The sequence below is a fragment of the Typha angustifolia genome, chromosome 11 (genome assembly GCF_048772165.1).
Source record: "Typha angustifolia cultivar Huaian chromosome 11, ASM4877216v1, whole genome shotgun sequence".
Classification (NCBI taxonomy): domain Eukaryota; kingdom Viridiplantae; phylum Streptophyta; class Magnoliopsida; order Poales; family Typhaceae; genus Typha; species Typha angustifolia.
Genome location: NC_133249.1, coordinates 12,443,679 through 12,465,295, shown reverse-complemented (window position 1 = coordinate 12,465,295; position 21,617 = coordinate 12,443,679). Strand labels below are relative to the sequence as shown.

General features: G+C 35.1%; 2 protein-coding genes across 2 annotated transcripts; one reads left to right on the top strand and one right to left on the bottom strand.

Annotated features, from left to right (window-relative positions):
* Nucleotides 1-144: 144 nt before the first annotated feature.
* Nucleotides 145-1,406, top strand: LOC140770500 (probable sugar phosphate/phosphate translocator At1g12500). The gene has a single exon (XM_073111718.1). The coding sequence runs from the start codon at nucleotides 249-251 to the stop codon at nucleotides 1,299-1,301; it is 1,053 nt and encodes a 350-aa protein (XP_072967819.1). The 5' UTR covers nucleotides 145-248; the 3' UTR covers nucleotides 1,302-1,406.
* A 4,045-nt stretch (nucleotides 1,407-5,451) lies between these two features.
* On the bottom strand, nucleotides 5,452-14,461 carry LOC140770612 (probable LRR receptor-like serine/threonine-protein kinase At1g05700). The gene is made up of 13 exons (XM_073111865.1): nucleotides 14,365-14,461; nucleotides 13,969-14,019; nucleotides 12,862-13,432; nucleotides 11,840-12,309; nucleotides 11,602-11,737; nucleotides 11,407-11,478; nucleotides 11,220-11,288; nucleotides 10,996-11,126; nucleotides 10,257-10,549; nucleotides 8,326-8,458; nucleotides 7,742-7,801; nucleotides 7,476-7,668; nucleotides 5,452-5,899 (listed from the first exon to the last, which is right to left on the bottom strand). The coding sequence occupies exons 1-13, from the start codon at nucleotides 14,459-14,461 to the stop codon at nucleotides 5,452-5,454; spliced, it is 2,724 nt and encodes a 907-aa protein (XP_072967966.1).
* Between the last annotated feature and the right edge of the window lie 7,156 nt (nucleotides 14,462-21,617).

Genomic DNA, 21,617 nt, shown 5'->3' with positions numbered 1-21,617 from the left:
TCCCAATCCGACGTCCTCCCCCCATTTCTACTCTCTCACCTCTCCCCATCCATCACCAACCGTCCGATCCTCAGATCTACAAATCTCCCCCTCCCTCCTCCCTTACATCAAATCACAAATAGCTCACAGATCCCATCTCATCTACCTCCCCCCCCCCTCTCTCCCCCTTTCCTTCCTTTACTACTACTACTAGTACTACTACTACTACTAAGAAAACCCAAGACCACCGAGAAAGCACACCTCCTCCAATGGTGGAATCCTACACGCAGCGCCGCGGCAGCAACCCACGCCTCGACCCCTCCTCCCTCATCGCTATCGACATCCCCCAAACCCCTCCCTCCAAATCTACCACCACTTCGTCCTCCTCCTCCACCGCCGCCACCGCCTTCATCATCTTATCTTGGTACTTCTCCAACATCGGCGTCCTTCTCCTTAACAAGTACCTCCTCTCCATCCATGGCTACCGCTACCCCATCTTCCTCACCTTCCTCCACATGCTTTCCTGCTCCTTCTACACCTTCCTCTCCGTCCGCTTCCTCCGCCTCGTCCCCTCCCAATCCGTCTCTTCCCATTCTCAGCTCCTCAAGATCGTCTTCCTCGCTGTCATCTTCTCCCTCTCCGTCGTCTGCGGCAACACCTCCCTCCGCTACCTCCCCGTCTCCTTCAACCAGGCTATCGGCGCCACAACCCCATTCTTCACCGCCGCCTTCGCCCTCGCCATCACCTGCCGCCCGGAGCCCACCCCAGTCTACCTCGCGCTCCTCCCCGTTGTCCTCGGCATCGCCGTCGCCTCCAACAGCGAGCCGCTCTTCCACGCCCTCGGCTTCCTTATCTGCCTCGCCTCCACAGCCGGCCGTGCCCTGAAGTCTGTCGTCCAGGGCATCCTCCTCTCCTCCGAGTCCGAGAAGCTCAACTCCATCAACCTCCTCATGTACATGGCGCCCATTGCCGCCCTCATCCTCCTCCCGGTCGCCCTCCTCTCCGAGCCCGGCGTCGCCGCCGCCACCCTCGCCAAGATCCGAGAAGAGCCCAGCCTCGCCCTACTCCTCTTCGGGAACGCCACCGTCGCCTACCTCGTCAACCTCACCAACTTCTTGGTCACGAAGCACACCAGCGCCCTCACACTTCAAGTCCTCGGCAACGCCAAGGCCGCCGTCGCCGCCGTCGTCTCCGTGCTCATCTTCCGCAATCCCGTCACGGTGATGGGGATGGTCGGATTCGGGATCACCATCCTCGGGGTCGTGCTCTACAGCGAGGCCAAGAAGAGGTGCAAGAACAATCCCTCTTCTCCTCCTTCTTGATCTAATTGATACAATTTACTCCATTTTTTTCCTCCCCTTAGACGAGATTAACATTGTTGTTGAGATAAATCGGTAATAAAATTTTGGGTACAGTTTGAATTCTTGCATTTTGGTACTCGCATTGGTTAGAGAAGAAGCAAAGCAAAGGACCCACTTAACCCAATTCCTCTTTTTTTTTTAATCTTTTCTTCACTTTAATGTCTCTTTAAGCCAAAGCAAGATGCATTGGGTGGGGGAATATGATCTGTGATGAGAGAACCATAAGTGCAAGCTTTTGTTTCTTAATTTTTCTTCTCTCATACCAATGGATCTGATTCAGGGCATTTCATATATGCGGATTCCTTAGCACAGAGAATAATTGTAAGGGAATTAGTTTTTAAATAAAGTGCAAGTGATGATTGCCTTCCAAGCAAAATATGTCTCATTCTTTTTTATCAACACAAGCATTTCAAAATTGTGCCACTCGGATAGAGTAGACAGAGGTCCAAGATCTATATTGTGGTTTTAGATTTGGACCCAGATCCAAACCTGACCAGTTTTTAGTTCAGTGGGTATATATATCATATTAGTGTTAATTAGTTTCTCATTTACTTTTTATAATATTTTTAACCTCATTTCCTATCCATTATTTATCCAATATGCTCTTATCTCACACAGATTAGAAATTCCAAATGATTACCTTTTTATATTTAAAATCTTCTTTTAAAAATAAAAATTGAATAATCTGCTGAGCACCTAAACTTATAACTCGACAGTGATGCAATGTTTTCTTAACAAAAATATAAAAAACCAGACTGATAACTAGATTTTAAGAAAAAGAATTTCTTAATAGATTATAAGTTTGTAGGTTAATTATAAATCAGTACCAAGAAACGAGTTTTTGACCAAAAATAAACCTCCTTATAAACTATTGAGCAAATTTATTAGCAAAGAGGGTCTCTATATCACTATTATCTTAGAGAATAAAGAAAGTGTCTAACAGTTCAATATTTTATCTTTAAATATTTTATTTTAACTGAGTACTTTATATACAAACTATTTCATTATAATCATTCCAGTGAGTTATAAATGTATCAGTTGAGTTGGTTAAAATAGAGTCTCTAATTTTGATGGGAAAATAATAAGGATAAATAGTGTTGTTTTAAATTTTCGGTCAACAACTCTCAGGTAAACGACCAGCATTTATCATTATAAGCTGCAATCGTGTACGGCGTACTCCTCAAGTTGCGTCCTTGCTCTAACTCGATCCCTGTTTGGTTTTTCCTACGAGACTGCCGGATTAGTAGCGGGTACGGGTGGCAATTACGGATTGGGTCAGGATAGACAAGTTTGTGTGTGTGTTCTGTACCTCATAGATATATTTCAGCAAGATCTATCTGAATTATTACACATGTTACATGCTTAAATCCCTTGTCCCCGTCGGTGTTCATCTGGTCGGCGGAGTTGGGCTTAGGTCGAGCATAAGGTTAAATTTAAAAAATATTATATTTTATCATATCAATATAATATACTTTTATAAAAATATTTTTGTTATCTTTCATCGAAATATACTTATATATTAATATTTAGTTTACTGAATTATTAATATGAAGACTAAAATAATTATGCGAATATATAAATATTATAGGTTGAGCCATAGACAGGCATAGTGAGTCGAGCGGGTAAAGATTTAGCTTATGTCGTCTACAACTATTTCGGGTTTGAATTGGGCTTTAGCCTAAATAAGACTCAAGTCGAGCTTAATCCAATTAAAATTGGATGAATTCGAGTGGAGTTTGGACGGGTTAAGTCTAATGATCACTTTTTACTTTTTCTGTATAACTTTATAGTTATCTTTTCTAATTTATAATACAGAATTTTTTTGAAACAATACCTAAATGAAATAGTAAAGGTAAGGAGATGTTGCAGCTCTTTTTGACAGAGAAAAATATAAGGACAGAGCCACATTTAGAATTAACTAATACACCATTTAAGAAGTGCAAGATTAAATAAAAGAAGAGAAATCAAGATGTGATGTCTTATGATAAAATAATTCAAAACTCTCACAAATCCTAAATAAGAGTATTAGAAATCAGATCCTTACTTCCAACCGAAATTGTTTATTAGTTCTTTTTTCTAAAACAATATGCATCAAGTGCTAAGAGAAAAGTCCAAAACCTTCCTAATCTTTGTTGGGACATGTATTTGGGAAAGTGAAATTCACTCCCAAAATAATGAATAATATGCTGAAAGAAGAGGCAGTGGGTGAAAGAAAGAGATATGAAGAAGACTCTCTTGGAAGACCATAAAGCCCACAAGAAACTTTAGTATTAAAACCTCTACGGAAAAGAGCTTTTTAATATGAAACCTTTTAGAGATGGCAAGACGAAGAAAGAAATATTCTAGCTTTCGAAGGTAAGGATAGCTTCCAAATCCATGCTAAATATCGACAAATCTTCATCAATAATAATTCAGTAGAAAGAGCTGGTGCTAAAGACTTTATTAGAGTTGAATCCCCAAGTGACAACATCATGAAGATGAAGAAGATAGGAATGAAAAATTATGTTGGCTGCATCAATCTCCATCAAAACGTTTGTAGAGCATCGACGAGGCCAAGATAAGTGAGAGCTAGAGAGTTCTGCTACTTTAATTGAGAAGGCTAATAAGAATAGCCTATAAAAAGGGTCTGTAGAGCTACTAACGTAGTTGTTTCGTTAATATGCAATTTAACGTAGTTGTTTCGTTATGTAATGTTAGCATATGTAGTACGATGTTAGTACATTGGAAATGGTGATAGGCTTTGATGGTTGTTTTGATGTCGCATGTAACCTATCTTGGGTAACCTCAAGAGATTTCGTTTTGTAATCAATAGGCTTTTTGTCTTCTTTATTTTTGTTTTTGGTTTTTCCATGTATAAATGGCCAATAAGAATGATAAAATTATGTCACATAAGTACCATAATCCAAGGGCAACAAACTTTGCGATATAATGATAACTAAGGTGAAAATAAGATAGTTCCGAGCAAACTAGATGCCTCACTAAATAAATTTATATTTGTTAGCAAGTATAATTGCTAGTAAAAATCATATTTTTTAATAAATAAAATTTTTAATTAACAATAAAAAAATTATTTTCTACGATAAATATTGTCACTAAATCTTAATTTAGATGTTACAAAATATGTACATGGATGACATGACAAATTAAAATCATTAGAAAAATTATAAATATTACAATCACTATTTTTAAGATGACGAAGAACTTATAATAATATATATTGGCGACAAAAGAAAGTGTTTTATGATTCTATTGAAATTTATTAGTTTCCTATAGGCATTTTGTCAAATATATTTAACCAATTAAATAATAGAGTAATTATATATTCATATGCTCTTATTAAATATATTTAACCAATTTTACTACACCCAGAAAGAAAACACCCCACCATAATATATGGTACCTCTAAGACATAGTTTATATTGCCAAATATTCACACATTCACATAGTGTATCAATTTTAATTGCCTATATTATATATATAAAAAGATAAGATAATCTACTACAAATATATTAGTTTTCTTCAACATATCTGAAATAAAATAAAATAGCAGATAGAAATTACCATTTAGAGAGAGAAGAGGCCATTGGCTTAAGATTTAATTCATCTTTAGTTATATTAATTTTCTAATATAAAAAATAAAATAAAGAAAAGGCTTAATATATATATAAATGGCCAAGCAATAGGCAACACCTCACTTTTTATCATTGGCCTCGTTTGTTTGTAAGATCTTTAATTTTATATTTTTTCAAGAAAGAAAAGAAAAGAAATATTATTTAATCACCACGATTAATTACAGTAAACACCGCTCACGTCAAAATTTGTCACAATGGTTCTGGGATTTACTTTGTAAAGATCTCGGACTTCACAAAGGTACTAGCTAGTATTTATTCATTTTTTCCTGCTTCTAAAACTTTACTTATTTATTTAGAAAATAATACATGGAAACAGAATACAAGCTTGCAAAAGAATTACAGGAGAGCAAACGGATGGAAGACACATTCTCTACGCATTGTTGTGCTCTAATTGTTCATATATATCTCTTTCAAAAATATATATTTCAAGTGATTCACCTGGAAGTCTCACTTAAATTTCCCCAGTAAAACACCCCTACCTATCTCGGAACCCGTCCAATGGATGAAGTGGCCACCTCCCTGCGCATTATTTCAAGTGATTCACCCTGTAAGCTCGCATCAGATGTATCTGCACTAGAAACCTTCAAGCTGCTTTGTTGATAGACCTCCAGTGGATGATGCAATCTCTCTTTCAACTCAGCTACCACTTCACTCATGCTTGGCCTCTGGCTGCCCACCGGCATCGTGCACCTCTTCGCTACGTCCACGACCTTCCAGACGGAGTCGGCGTCGACATGTTGGCCATGCAGCCTCGCATCGACGACTTCTGTCACGTCCCCTTTGGAGAGCTTCTGCTGCACCCATTGCAATATGTGACATGTTTCTCCCAACTTCACCACTGCAGGTAAGCCTGTGATCAGCTCCAGGAGAACAACACCGAAGCTGTATACGTCGCTCTTCTCCGTCAACTGGAAGGTATTATGGTACCTGTGTAAGATTTGTTATCACCCATACGTTGTCTAAATTAAAAGCTCATTATGTAATGGGATAATTACACTAGGAGTTTATTGTCCATTTTTACATGAACTCCTCATTTACTTTTCATGGCATTATGAGTTGGGATATGATCGATCGGAAACAACTGGAATTTAAATTTATATCCTATAGTTTCAGGTTGCATAGATTTCTTTTGGGAAGAAGGACTATGTTCTCCATTTCTGTCTAATGGATGCTGATCGGTGGTTAGTAGGAAGAGTAACACTATGCCCACAAACATGAGTATTTTGACCAAATTATCTAGCTAGGACTCGTCACAAATAATCTATCTTCCAAAATTGTTACCTCAAGAAGTCAATTTTAGACACATCGACTCATTAGTATTTTACGTAAGATATAAAATACTAATTTTATTAGCAGTTTACATGGGATTTACATATAAATATAAGAATATATGAAGATAGTGAGTATGCTAAGAAGATTTGACCTTAATTTATCTTATTCAGATCTGAATTCGATATATTTCTCTAGTTTATGCTATTGTAATATAATAAATTTCTCTAATTTATCTCTAGTATTTTAAGATTATAAATAAATATAAATTAAGAAATAATATTTTTATTCTTTGCATAATATCCTTAGCCTGAATAAATCACAGACGAGATTAACTTTTTATATTTAGATAAAACGTTCAATTTTTTAGTGCTTAGTAAAAGTTAATAAGTTCAGTACTTTTACATTGATGCTATGAGGCAGCAGCTACCATGTCTAAAATAGGATTTATAGTATTAAATTTAAAATAAATTTGTATATAACATCCGATATTTTAATGAAATTATGATTTCACTCTATATGTTTACTATTTATAAATCGAGTCTTATGATTTAATAAATATATGTAAAAAAACACTCTACCATTAGATTAATTAGTTAAATTTAACTAAATTTTTAGGTTAAGTTAACTATACTAAAAAAATTATGAAATACCCTCAACTAAGTCATACGGAGAGCATTTTAGTTACTTTAGAAATAAGGGTATTTTAGTCATTTTAAAAATAAAATATCTATAACTAAAGAATATTCTCACGGTGTTAGTCCGAATTTAATTTAAGATATTTTTTTTTGCACATATTCACTAAATTATAGGGCTCGATTTACAACAGTAAAAATATATGGTGTAAATTATAATTACGTTAAAAATACAAAGTATTATTTGGATAAATAAATTTATAAGGCCTAATTTAGTTTTTTTTTTAAAAAAACTACTTACGCCGAACAATATAGCAACTTATCAACTCTTGTTGGTTTCTCTACCACCCCACAACCACCTCCATCAACATACAAGGTGATACCAAGTCCAAAAATACTTAGAGACTCTCCACAAACGGTATCAGACGTTGCATCCTCCTGTGCAAGCAGTGAGGGAGGTGCTTGTGAGGTGGTGAGAGAAACCAATTAACAAGAGTTGATAAGTTGCCATGAATCATTCTGTTTGAAGTTAGCATATATACGTACATTGTTTGATGCATATAGTTGCATATAGATGCTAAGATAGAGAATTAACATACTCTGGATCTAGATATCCTGGAGTGCCAGCTATAACGTTGGTCGAGATATGAGTGTCAGCATCGGTGTGGAAAGCCTTAGAAAGCCCAAAATCTGCAAGCTTAGCCTCAAGGTTACTAGACAAAAGGATGTTGCTGGTCTTCACGTCTCTATGAACTATAGGAAGGCTGCATCCCTTGTGCAAATACTCCAGCCCTGCTCAATAAATTAAGCTTCTAAAATAAATCTTATCGAATGACAAGCTAAACCTTACAATGTGAAGACACACCTTGTGCTGCGTCCACTGCTATCTCAATTCTCTTTCTCCAACTTATTAAGATTTTTCTCTCTCCAGCTTTGTCTGCACTAACATAATTAATGATACATGCTTGTGAAAAGAATAGTGTTTCCCTGACTTGTTTTAAGCAAGTACAATGTCTCACTTATTTTGGTGGAGTAGAGATTGATCAATCTCGGTCCACTCACTATATATCCAGAAGAACACGTTATGTTGATCATAAAGTAGGGTTGTATTAGGGGATAAAAGATTAAAACCACCTATCACTGTACCAGATATATGAAGTATTAGTATTTGCCATTCATGCTGGCAACTTTCTAGGTATCTCTCCTACGTGGGGTAGAAATTTAGATAATTTGATTTTAGATAAAACCAGGTGGGGCAATTTATAATTTACCTAATTTAAAACTTTTTTTTTTCATTTATCAATAATGTAGCATTATCAGTAAGGAAAGATTTTAACATCAAGTGGTGGGGGGGTGCCCCCATGCTTGAATAGCTACCTCTTTTAAGCTAATTAACTATTAAAATTTGTTCAATTTAAATATAAAAAATAATCTATCTTATATTAATGCTCATACCCATGAGATGATCTCTGAGACTTCCTTGTGACATGTATTCATAGATTAGGGCCAGATGGTTACTGTCTTTGCAAAAGCCAATCAAAGTCACCAGTTTTCTGTGATGAACCCTTGTGAGGAGCAAGGCCTGCAACCAAAAGAAATCATGATTACTCTGTCTGCCAGCAACTGGATAACCTTATGCAGCATTATATTAACAAAGGATAACTTAGTTATTAGCTCCTAACACACCATCCACTAATCGTCACCCTTTCTATCACCAAAGAACTTCGTGACAAAATAACATAAATACTGAGTTGATCCAAAAGATAAAGTTATAAGGTAAGGACAAATAATATATATTATGTCTTTTAACACACTTTTGGATTGCATTGCAGGCCCTAATAACACTGCATGTGAAAAGATGATAGACAAGAATCTCCAAGCGATGGCTACATATTTGGAGCCTTTACAAGAGCCCCGATGGACTCAAATATATATATTAGGCTCCATATTTATTAAAATAATATTTAATATATATTATTATATTAGCTATTTTAAATTACTTAATAGGTCATCTTAGTGTTATTATTTTTTTAATAAAAAATATATGGTTAGAAAACTCTCATCGAGATCTTCAAAATAAGACTAATATTCAATAGTTTCAGAAGTAATTTTAAATTGCTAATTTTTTAATTAAACGCATTGAAATTACATTACACAAAATAAACATCGAAATAAGCACTAAATATCATTAACTAAAAATATTAAAATTATATTACATAAAATAAACAGAAATTAACCAAATATAATAAAAACAATAGATGTTTAATTTTGAGTAAATATATTTCAGGACACATAATTTATTAGACTCATTTTTATAAATAATAAAAAAATTTAAATTTAAATTAACTCAAAAATGATTTAATATTAGACTCATTTTAAAGGTCTCGATGAGACCTTTCCAATAGTATTTTTTTTTGTTAAAAATTGATTACTAAAACTAATTATATACTCAGTTTAACCAACTAAATTATTTAATAAAAGATACAGATGAAATTAAAATTATTGAATGCAATAATTATTGGGTAATTTTGATATTTTCAAAAAGTTAACATGACTAATGGAGCCTGGCTCCATTTTCATAGTGTGGTTGCTAGCTCCAAATTTGGAGCTAGCTTTGGAGCCTGGTCGGAGCTATACCGGGCTTTAAATTCTAAATTTAGAGCTCACTTGAGCTCTAAAACTAGCTCCAAATTTGGAGCTAGTAATAGTGGAGCTCTAAATTTGGAGCCCTAATATGAAAATGGAGCCCGGCTCCATTTGTCATTTCAACCTTTTGAAATACCAAAATTGCCCAATAACTATTACATTCAATAAATATTAAACATCTATTGTTTTTATTATGTTTGGTTAATTTCTGTTTATTTTATGTAATGTAATTTTGATATTTTTAGTTAATGACATGTAATACTTATTTCGATATTTATTTCGTGTAATGTAATTTTGATGCGTTTAATTAAAAAATTAGTAATTTAAATTACTTTTGAAACTATTAAATATTAGTCTTATTTTAAAGATTTTGATAAGAGTTTTCTAACCATATATTTTTTATTAAAAAATAATATTGCTAAGGTGACATATTAAGTAATTTAAAATAGCTAATATAATAATATATATTATATTATTATTTTAATATATATGGAGCCGGGTGCGTTGGAGTGCACCGGGCTCTTGCTCCGTTCGTTTTCCTTTGGCCTCCAAATATAGAGCCACGGTTGGAGATGCTTAATAAAATATGGTGTACAGTATAAGCTAATACTAAGAGTTAGGAAATAAAAGTAGATTATAGTTCTAATATCATATTAGATAACTAATTGATCTAGAAACTTAAAGTTGTCAGTTAATTAGGTATCAGCAATGTATGTCATAACCTTAACAAATACCTCAGCCCAAAACTCTCTGTCTCCTTTTGCATTGTAATCACTTTCTTCCGTTGTCGGATCAGTACTGGACGTCTCCTGAGCCGATTTATTATAAGAGCATATCTTGACTGCCACCTCCATCCCGTCTTTTAAGCAACCGTGGTAAACGGTTCCAAAGCCTCCTCTGCCGAGGACTCGTCCAAAGTTTTTGGTGATTGTCTTCAGCTCTAGATACGTGAATTCGTCAACTCCTAAAGGCTTGTCGAAAGTTACCTCGTCTTCTCTTGGTTGTCTTTGTATGGAAGGCGCCGACGCTACTGGACGTAAAAATTAAAGAAAGATAAGATCCATCATGAGGTAAATCTTATTAACTGTTTGACTTTATACTTGTAGATAGAGTAAATTAATTAGTTCACATGTGCGAGTTAGAATGGAGATGATGGCTGCTGTCTCAACTTACAGTTTTGCTTTGGTGTGCTTCTTCTCCGATAGAGAAATATCAGCAATAGTATGGTTAATATTACGAAAGTTGTTGGAATAACGGTTGCTATGACAATGGTGGTAGGAGTCTTTCCAGAGCTACTACATTTATTCCCGGGTTGACACAGGTTCGGGTTGTTTCCAACTCTTGCATCCATCAAAGAGAGAGAGAGAGAGAGAGAGAGAGAGAGAGAGAGAGAGAGAGAGAGAGAGAGAGAGAGAGAGAGAGAGAGAGAGAGAGAGAGAGAGAGAGAGAGAGAGAGAGAAAAATAAGAAAAACGAGGCTCATGTTGGGCATAGCTAGGTTGTATAGGAGGAAGAAAGACGTACTCTAAGTCAAGCAAGCCCCTTGCTTGCTTTTGAAGGAGAGCGTCTGGGATCGAGCCACTGAGTTGGTTCCCTGAAAAATTTCTGCAACAAAAGAAAAAAAAACAATTGATGATCAAACTAATACATATTTCTTCCAGGGCTTCATAGATCTATGAAAAGAATGTGCTTGCTTACAGCATGGCCAGGGGTAAATCTGCTAAGAAACTTGGTATCGAGCCTGATAGATTATTGTTCGATAGATCCCTAATGAAAGAGATGGTCAAAAACTACTAAAAGAAGGAGGAAAAAAAAGTTGGGAAATGGCATTGGCTAACATATACTGTTCTTAGATAATAAACTGGAGAAGTACTTTGCCACCTACAAGTATTTGATGGCTTTAAGTTTCGCAAGAGCTGTGGGTATGCCACCAGTTAATCCATGTGAAGAAAGGTTTCTGCAGGACATTCGAAGTCATTAAGTCTTTGTTTTCATACTAGTTAGAGAAAGAACAAAGGGAGATGAGAGATGATTTATCCGATTATTTCCAATATTTCTTTGGAAGAGCTATTGTACTTACAGACTTGTAACTCTAGGAGGACTAGAACCAGAAATTGTACAATTAACGCCTTTCCAAGCTAATTTCTCCGGAGCGCATGGATCACCTTGCCAAAGTTTTTTATGATACAACCCTTTGAGGTCCACCATTCCATCAACTGGTAAAAGGTCGATCGACAAAACATAAACAAAGCGTTAGCAGATAAAACGTTTGCAATAAACTCTCATCTCAAATAGATTTAATGTAGGTGATTACGTACCATCTCCTCTATCCGTTGCTAAATAACTAAAATACATAGCTCTGTATATCTCTAAAGCATTGAGAATTGGCGGAAGGGTGGAACCAGCCGCTCGTTTTATGTCAAGAGTATATTCAGTTGCCGTTCCAAGGTCGAAGGTGAGGTTTATGTGACTTGTCCAAAGATAGTCAGGTTTGAAATTGCTCACTTTGAGTTCATCGTTAACGAAGACGTCCAAAGATCTCTTGACAGAGTCGAAGTCAGCAAAGTGCATGTATATATGAAACATAGGACGATTGTCTCTCCACGCAGCGTCCCATCGATAAGCAAGGGTAGTATTATCTTTCGGTGTGATTGCAGTCTTCATGACGATAGATGGCACTCGAACGGTGTCCTCCGGCCTGTTCTGGATGTCTTTAGTTGCACCGATGGGAGTCCAAAGTGCATCGTTCCACGGTATCCAAGTGCGATCATAAGTGTCGTTTGGGTACCTGTCCACAAAATATTAATAGAAAATTCCTTTTACATATATGAATATAAAATCTTTAGCAAACTGGAGGGGGTGGAGTACTGCGAGACGGTGTTTGCAAGAATAAATATGTTGGATAAGAATAGCGGTTTGGTTGCAATATCTAGGATAAGAGATACGGAGGATCAAAGTTAACATTATTGTCATTTCCTTAGCTTTTGATGTATAGTTGATGTTAGTAATTTCATTTTACATATAGAAAGATATGTTATAGTCAATTTTGGGATTATATCATCACAAATATATATATAATTGTCAAATTTTGTGAGGCTCATGAATCGCTCGGCTTGAATTACGCTTGGAATTAACCTCATTAATGGCCAGATTTGATTAGCAATTATACTTTCAATATTATTCAAATCCAAGCTTGGTTACATTTAGGTTACATCAAACTCAGCAAGATTGCAATTTTTAACTAGACCCAGCTGGTAACATGTCGGTCTTTAATTATCATATAATTAACAACACCCACATGCATCATTAGAAATGGATAAATAAATGTAAAGTTAATTACCTTATTATATCAGAAGTAGTTGCTCCCAGATCGGCCCTACCTAATCCTTCCAGTGAGATGGTCGGGGTCACGTCTGCGTAGGAATTTGGATCGTCAATAAACCTCAGCTCAAGGGAAGATATGAATGGAGTTCCTTTTCCGGTATTCTCTAAACAAATAGAGAAGTAGTCCGTTGTGGCCATAGTTATGATCTCATAAAACTGGAGAAAATATGGATCCGTGAGGTTCACAGTCTTCCAGAGATTAACCCCTATATAGAGATTGAATTGCAATGGAGTACTGGAGCTTGGACTAAGTCGACCATCGTAGTTACCATAAAGGAAGTAGCTTCTTATAAGATATTTTCCACCTTGATGTATGCCATTGATGGTATAACAATTTAGAGATCCATCTGGGAAGCTTCTAACGTCCTCAAGCTGTTTTAGATACCAATAGTTGATTATGTAATTCTTAGAAATGTTGAAGTTTTTCCCAGTGTCAATGTACTGGGAATCAGGAGTGTATACTATCCCTGTACTGCTGTCTGTGTAGCTGATATCTGCGGACGTACCACAGTCGATGCTCACAAAGCCTGCATAAGAACACGGATATACTATCAGTTGCTGATGCATCTCTCCCAGGAAAAACTAAGAAAGATGGGTATTTTTTCTCCACATTGTGGTTGTCTTAATGATTTTTATGCAATATACTTTCTCTTTATATAATGTGGACGAAAAAAATATGATACTTGAAAGCATTGGATAATTGGGCTTAGCAAGCAGTGCGCATTTTTTATGTATAATATGTAGATCTATTTAAGCAGTATGTATGCATTTTATACAGTCAATACCAACCTTTTATGGTTACATAATTTTATTTTAAGTAGTTATAACCTTTTGTTGTACGTACTGCATGTATATGTATAGTATAAGATATTATGATCACAGAAAAATTTGCATTTAACGATTTATATTTTCAAGTATTTGCGGTTTCAATTTTTGCAAAATCATACCTTATGTTCTATTAGAAATTTGTTCAACACATGTTACCATTAAATTTATAATTAACTAAACTTAAATAAATTTTTTATGTTAAGTTAACTGCATTAAGGATGTTAAGCACTCTTACCTAACCTAAAGTCATATTCATGTACACAAAGAAATTCATCTTCTCTACAACCTAAAATACAATAATCATAAACAATAAAGAAATCGATCAATTGAATCCATGACAAGGAATTAACACATAGTTCTATTCAATTAATTTAATTTTAAAGACTTAATATAATTCTCTAGAATTTCAAATGAATTATTCTTGGGAAGAGTTGTGACATTTTTTCTTAGAAGAGTTAACAGATCCATTCGTCTAGTTTATAATTAGCGTACGGGGCTCATGATCTATCAATAAAAGAAAAGAAATCTGAGTGTCTTTTATGACTCCAACATGCTGAACTAAACTTCAGATCCCAGCTAGTTGAGAAAGCTTAAACAATAAGGGTTATACTAATACAGTAAGCATACATACCGGGCTGCCCATAAACTGCAATAGCTCCTGCTAATAGACCTATCAGGGCAAAGTTTATTAACACTTGTGTCTCAGAGCAGTAGAGGTACATCGCCATGGCCGTGATCTCCCCACTATCAATAACACTGCATAAGAGAAGTTAATATATACGCCAGTGATAGAGGCATCGATGGGTTGGTTCCTGTGAGCCCTAAAATACTGTTGGATTGATGTTTGTATATATATATTTACACATCGCCAAGTAGTGGTCCCCATGAGGGTTATGTGTTTTCTGATTATTAAGTTCATTGCTTTCCCCCATAAGTTTATTTGCTCAGAAGTGCTCTTTCCTCTTCAAAAGGAAAAGGAAAACAACTTGCTGTCTGTTTCTCAAATCCTAACTTGTTAATGGAATTTGTACAGGTGATGACTTCGAATTGTCTTGAATGAGAAGACACGTAGCTTTCAGAACAAATTATCGCCTTGTTGTGAAGATTACATTGAGCACAAAAGGTCAGCGCCTGGAGAAGTATAAACCAGCGCTAGGAAGCGACGTGATTAATTAGTATAAATTAACTATGTAATCCCTACCTATGCTGATTAATTGGCTAGCTCTAAATATTACATGTCAGACTAACCTTTCTCTCGTTTTCTTTATTTTGTCAAAGAACCTTTCGAAATAAAATGGCGCAAGGAGATCAATTGAAACCAAACCACACGCGTTAGAAAATCTACTGGTCCTTTCACAACGACCTCGTCAGCATGACATTTCGTCCACCAGAGAGAGAGAGAGAGAGAGAGAGAGAGAGAGAGAGAGAGAATTTTCCCTGATGAATTAGGGTTGTTTACCATGGTTGACAACCCCGGTACATAAATTGTTGTTTTCCTTTCTTTTTTCTCATGGCTTATCAGTAAGCTGAAGTAGGTACTGGGAGTTTGGCTTGTTTTCAGCAAAGGAACGATTAGAGAGTACTCTTCTAGATTGGTATCAATTCTTAGGGGTCTCCTATTGCTGTTGATTACCGGATCCTAATTAATGTTAGAACATAAAGTATAAAAAAATATCATTCTTTGATATTTGAGTTTTTAGGGTAGCAGATTAATTAATACGGTAGATTTCAAGTCCTATTCATTTGTCATTTGAAAAATAAAATACTTTTACCAATTGAAATCACACACATTAGAAATTGGGTTTTATAAGAATATTTTGTTTTTGTATTTTCTCATAGTGGATTTGATTATTTGCATTGTCTATGGATGTACACAAATTGCTAAACCACGATAATCTTGTGTATTTTTTATGTGGATGAATTTTCTTTTCTTTCGCAGGTTAAAATCTTTACTTTCTTGTGGGTAGTACCATTTAGCAAATACAAAAAGGAAAAAAAAAATAGAGAGAAAGTTGAGGAGTGAAAAGAGAGGAAGAAGAAGACTGAAGAGAGTAGTGAAAGAGGCAGAGAAAAATGAGACAAAGAAGAAGACACCAATTTTGACTAGGAATGTGCTACCAACAGCTAAAAGTAGGAAGGGAGGGGAAGGTGTTACCATAGGCTAAGGTGCTACCATGTGGGTTAAGTCAGTCGAGTCAAATTGAGTTAGCTCGTTAGATTTATCTTATTAATTTAAATTTTAAATAAAGCTGATAATATGTATATGAATCTGATTTGCTAGGATTTTACTTATATTGAGAGTGGTCATGTGTTAATTATTATCATTGAATGTCTATGAGTTTAGCGAAATATTTATTATCGTCATTATCTTTTAATATAGTCGTTAGATTGATTTTATCTTCATAGGAGTAGATGATAGCCGTAGAACTTCCAAAGCTTCCAAAATATAGCCACTATCCTTCACTATGAGCCACTTTACTATATGGTTGTCCACCACTTTCCAATGATCGTCACAATATTGGATATTTACTGATCTGCCCCGTTCTGATCTTTCTCAACTATTTTATTTATATCTTTTTATTTCGACTTCCGATTCAGATGAAATTAGAGCCATTAGAATTATCATAATTTTTTTATATTTAGATCAGTCTAAATTTGGTTCATAATATGGTGGTAAAAATCAAGAAGAGAGAGGAAAAGAAAAGAAGAAAACGAAGAGAGTAGGACAAAGGCAGAGAGAAAAGAGAGAAGAGGGATGGTGATGCCCATAGAGATGCTGACTTGGGGCGTTCACATTTGAGACTGATTAGGAGTTGGAGTTGGCAATCTAATTGATGTTAGAATTCAACTTTGATTAAGAAACAAGAATGATGATAATCACGAGTCACGAGTCATGACTACCTAGAAAGCTATCAAGGCAAGGCGTTTTCATCCAAATTCAATTATTTAGGTATTCAAATTAGGATTTTACCTTTTAGAGAGTTTTATTCTTATTTCTTTGGGTGATTTACACCATAAATCAAAATGATATTTTATTTTGTTAGGTTACTCATTTTAATTCTACTTTGTAGCCTCACCTAATTTAATTTTTAAATATAAAAATGATCTAAGCAAAAATTTTGAGAATTTCCTTTACATCAAAATGCAAGGAGATCTTATTTACCAACCCACACGTGAAGCTAATGACCCAGCTGCCAGCCCGCAGCCCGCAGCCCGCAGCCCGCAACCCACAGCCCACACCCCACACCCCACACCCCACACGTGAAGCTAGTGACCCGTCTTCACCCATGCTACTCGCATCAATTTCGTGCAATCAATAGAAAAGCATAGCCGACAAATTAAATGCTAATGCTTAATCAATATCAGTTAATTTATAAATTGACTAGAGTTGGTAAATACGCTTTCCATGACCAAGGTAGGGCTACTCGTTTAGAGCTCTACCCGAGCTCGGCTCGAGCTCTAAGCCGAGAATATGCTTGATATATAATATGTAAGATATTATATATATATATATACCAAAATAAATATATAAATATTAGATATTACAGTTGGTTAAAATTTTTTATTACTTAGCAAGTCTGGGTTTGAATCTTACCTACTAAATGCTATTTTTTTTCCATAAAAACTATTAGATGTTAGTCACATATTAGAATCGGCCCACGTAAGCTCAACTCGCTCAGCTCATTTACACTCCTAGATTAAGGAGGTCATATGATCAACTCCACCTCTAAATAATTATTGTGGAGAAAATTATTTTGCAATTTGGTGGCTTGGCTTGATGTTGGAGTAGGTCTCGGCGACATTTAGTTCAAAACAATTGTTCGGCGACACATATGACTTGAAGCCTAGATTAGATAGTTTATTATATAAGCAAAACCTTGGTAAGGCCCAGTTAGCAATTTCGACGCACAATGAAATAATGTTATTTTGAGCCAATTTCAAGCTTATTTTGAACCCGAGTTAAGCTCGAGCTTAGACAAGCTGCTCAATTAGCAATTAATTCAAGCCTTATCAATTCAATATTTTTGAGTCTGAGCAAGCTTAAGTTGATTTAGGCTTGAATCAAGCTTGAATCTAACTTGAAATAAAACCTAATTCAACTATAAAGATATAAATATTATTAAAATATAAATTACAAGCAACAAATATAATTGTGTCACAAAAGTACAAGCAATCAAATATATATATATATATAATATATAATAATAATAATAATAATAATAATAATAATAATAATAATAATAATAATAATAATAATAATAATAATTTTTTGAGCCTTATCGAGCCAACTCGGATCAAGCCAATTTAATTTCGAGCCTAGCCAACTCGCATCAAGCCAATTTAATTTCAAGCCTAGTTTCAAGATCAAGCTCGGCTCAGCCTGTTTTAAAGCTGATTGAGCCTTATAGAGCTGAGCTTGAGTTGGCTCGATTATTTTTACAGCGCTACATATTATACCTTGGACATGAAATCCTTCTCGGCAATTGTACTCAATGACATAGCTACACTAAGTCTGAAATGAGGTACAACGGTGTACTCACTAATTTTATTTTGTTATCAATATCAAACCGCTGTAATATTTATTCAAATATTGCTCTAGTGTCAAACATACTATCCCCTTTCTTTTGTCTCTTCATTTTAAATTCTTTATGCAATTGGAGCTTTAATTTATCAATTTCTACCTTGCTCTTAAATGCTATCAACATATTATCTATGTATCAGAGCAAATAGATAAAAGATCCATCTTGAAGCTTTCTGAAATAGACACAATGGTTATAATGACTTCTCTTGTACTTTTGCCTCTGTATAAACTAGTCAAAATATTTATATTGTTGCCTTGGAAACTACTTTAGGCCATATAAGAACTTCAATTTGCAAACCAAATTCTCTTTTCCCCTGACTTTGAATCCTTCTAGCTAGAAAATACAAATATCATCTTCGAAATCCGCATGCAAGAAGGTAGTCTTCACGTCCATTTGAGTCTTTAGATCAAATTGTGCTGCCAAAACTAATAAAATCCAAAAAGAGGAATGTTTCACCACTGAAAAAAAATACCTCATTATAATCAATTCCCTCGTTTCGTGCATATCTTTTTGCCACTAATTTAGCTTTCAATCTAATTCCGCCTTTTGATTAAGAATCTTTCTTCTTGGGATATATCCATTTACATCTAATTACTTTCTTCCTTTTAGGGAGCTTCACCAAATCTCAAGTCCTACTCTTATTAAGAGCTTTTATTTCATCATTCATTGCCACTTTCTAATTTGTCCTTTCGGTGTTCCTCATGTCTTTGAAGATAGTGGGAAAGTTTTCATTAATCATTAGAAGTGCATAAACCATCATATTTGAATAGCATGGTGGTCATCTAATTTCTCATCTTAGCCTTCTAACTGCTATGGAGTCTTGCTTATCTGTTTTTAGCTCCACTATGTCATTCTCCTGCAAATTTGATTTTTCTTCTCTATTTGTCTCTTTTGAAGATATATCTTATAGTGGACTTGAATAGCCTCAAACTCCACCTGCCGTGGAACCTCTTCAATATTATCCTCAATAGGGTTATCTGACTCTTACTTCAGCATAGATGATTCATCAAATGTAATATCCTGGCTGATAATCAATTTCTTCTACTTCGATCTCCAAACTCGAAATCCCTTCACACCAATGCTAAAGCCCAAGAAAATGTCATTTTTAGCTCTAGGATTAAACTTGCTCTCCCATACATAGTAATAGGTAAGACAACTAAAAATATGTAAGAAATTCTAATTTGAAATAGAGTTGCAGACCATACATCTAATGGGCTCTTTTCATGTTTTGCAGATGAAGATAGCCGATTGATGAGATGACATGCATAATTCACGGCCTCAGCCCAAAACTCTTTACCCAAGCCAATATTGAACAATATACATCACACCTTCTCTAGTAAGGTAAACTGTTTAGGTGCTCAGCTATGCCATTTTGCTGAGACATCTCTAACAATAAAGTATCATTCAATTCCTTTTGTTTTGCATAGCTTCATAAAAAGATTCGATGAATTCTCCACCATTATCTGATCTGAACTTCTTAATCTTCTTGCCAGTTTAATTTTCAATCATCCTTTTCTAATTCTGAAATATTTCTAGTACTTGATGCTTATGATGCATAGTGTACACCTAAGGCCTTCTAGAATAGTTATCTACAAAAGTCACAAACTAATATTTTCTACCTACGGAAGCCTTCCTAGTAGGTACCCAAACACCTGTATGAATATAATCTAAAATACCCTTAGTTCGATTCACTTTTATGGCAAACTTGACTCATGTTTGCTTGTCCAAAACACAATATTTGCATTAATTTAAGACTTTTCATGCCCTTAAGCAATTCTTGAGTTGACAAGCCTTGCAATGCTTTCTCTCCTAGATACCCTAACCTCATGTGCCATAATCTAGTAGTGTTAGCCATATCAACTAAATTATTTGAAGTCGCTGTTACACTCTCGATTATGTAGAGCCATGCAAGAAGTATAGATTTCTTCTTTTTATATCCTTCATTACAACAAAGGCTCCCAAAGAAACCTTCAATGCTCTATCTCTCAAAGTAATAGTGATGCTATTTGATTCCAAAACACCAAGAGAAAAATGTTCCTCTTCAATTCTAGTATTTAGCAGACTTTAGTTAGCTCATTCACAAACCTATCATGTAGCTTTAGGCGGATGGTGCCAATACTTTAGCTCTACATGCGCTATTATTACCTATGAATATAACTCTACCCGAGCCAATTCTGGTTGGGACGCATATGGTATGTCCACCAGGAATCTAATATCCACTTGTTGGGGTCACAAGCAAAATTCGAGCCTATTAGGGTATTCTCTGAATCCTCATCATCTGAATGTGCCATACTTACCTTTTGAAGTTTCTTGTCCTTCTTTTTCAATGCAAGACAATCCTTCTTCCAACGCCATTTATTTCGGTAATAAGAGCATTGATCTTTTGTAATCATTTTTTTTTTAAGATGCACCCCTTGACTTTGAGAAAGATTTACCTCTCTTCATAAATTTCCTATTCTCTGACTGACCCCTTACTATCAAAGCATCTGATGGTGACTTATGAGTAGCTAGTATATCTACTTCCCGATACTCATTGTTAATAAGTGTACAACATCATCATAATTTATAGAGTCCTTTCCATATAGCAAGGTAACCATAAGATGGTCATAAGTATCCGGCAAAGATTTCAAAAGTACAAATTCTTTGTCTTTGTTCAAAATTTTCACATATAAATTTTGCAAATCCACAAGTATTTTGTTGAAGGAGTTTAAATGCTCATCCATAGGTGTTTTAATCTTATACTAAAATTAGAACAACTTCTTTAAATAGAGTCAATTTTCGATTCTTTTAGTCATGAATTTGTCATCAAGTTTCTTCTACAAGTTCTTTGCTGAATTTTTCTTCATCACAAAATACTTTTGATCTTTTACTAAACGAAGCTGAATAGTGCTACACGTTTGCTGGTTTATCTTCTCCCATTCTTTTTTTGATACTTCCTCAGGCTTCTCTTCCTAGGTGATGCCAATTCTTGTTGGAATAAGATGTCCATCACTTCACATTGCCACATTTCAAAGTTATTGGTGCCATCAATTTTTTTTTACTTTAAATTTTGCATTTGAGACAATTTTCTTCGATTTGAATGATTTTGATATTTTAGCAAAATTTCTAAATCCACACTATTCCCAAAATCAATAGCCTAGGTTTGAAATCTTGAAGCTCTAATAGCAATTTGTTGTGCTAAATGCTAAGTGGGTGATAGAAGTGGAAGCAAAACCCTCTCCCCTAAATGTAACCAATGAAATAGTAATGACAAAAATAATAAATTTGAGGGAAACTTTAATATGTTGCTAATAGTGACGGA

What these genes read in the sequence shown, in the direction of transcription:
- LOC140770612 (XM_073111865.1), bottom strand. Translation starts at nt 14,461, where the DNA reads ATGGCGATGTACCTCTACTGCTCTGAGACACAAGTGTTAATAAACTTT. An exon ending in TGAATATGACTTTAGGTTAG is followed by an intron (nt 13,433 to 13,968) that starts GTAAGAGTGCTT and finishes GTTCTTATGCAG; the next exon opens with GCTTTGTGAGCATCGACTGT. An exon ending in ACTACTTCTGATATAATAAG is followed by an intron (nt 12,310 to 12,861) that starts GTAATTAACTTT and finishes TTTTGTGGACAG; the next exon opens with GTACCCAAACGACACTTATG.
- LOC140770500 (XM_073111718.1), top strand. Translation starts at nt 249, where the DNA reads ATGGTGGAATCCTACACGCAGCGCCGCGGCAGCAACCCACGCCTCGAC.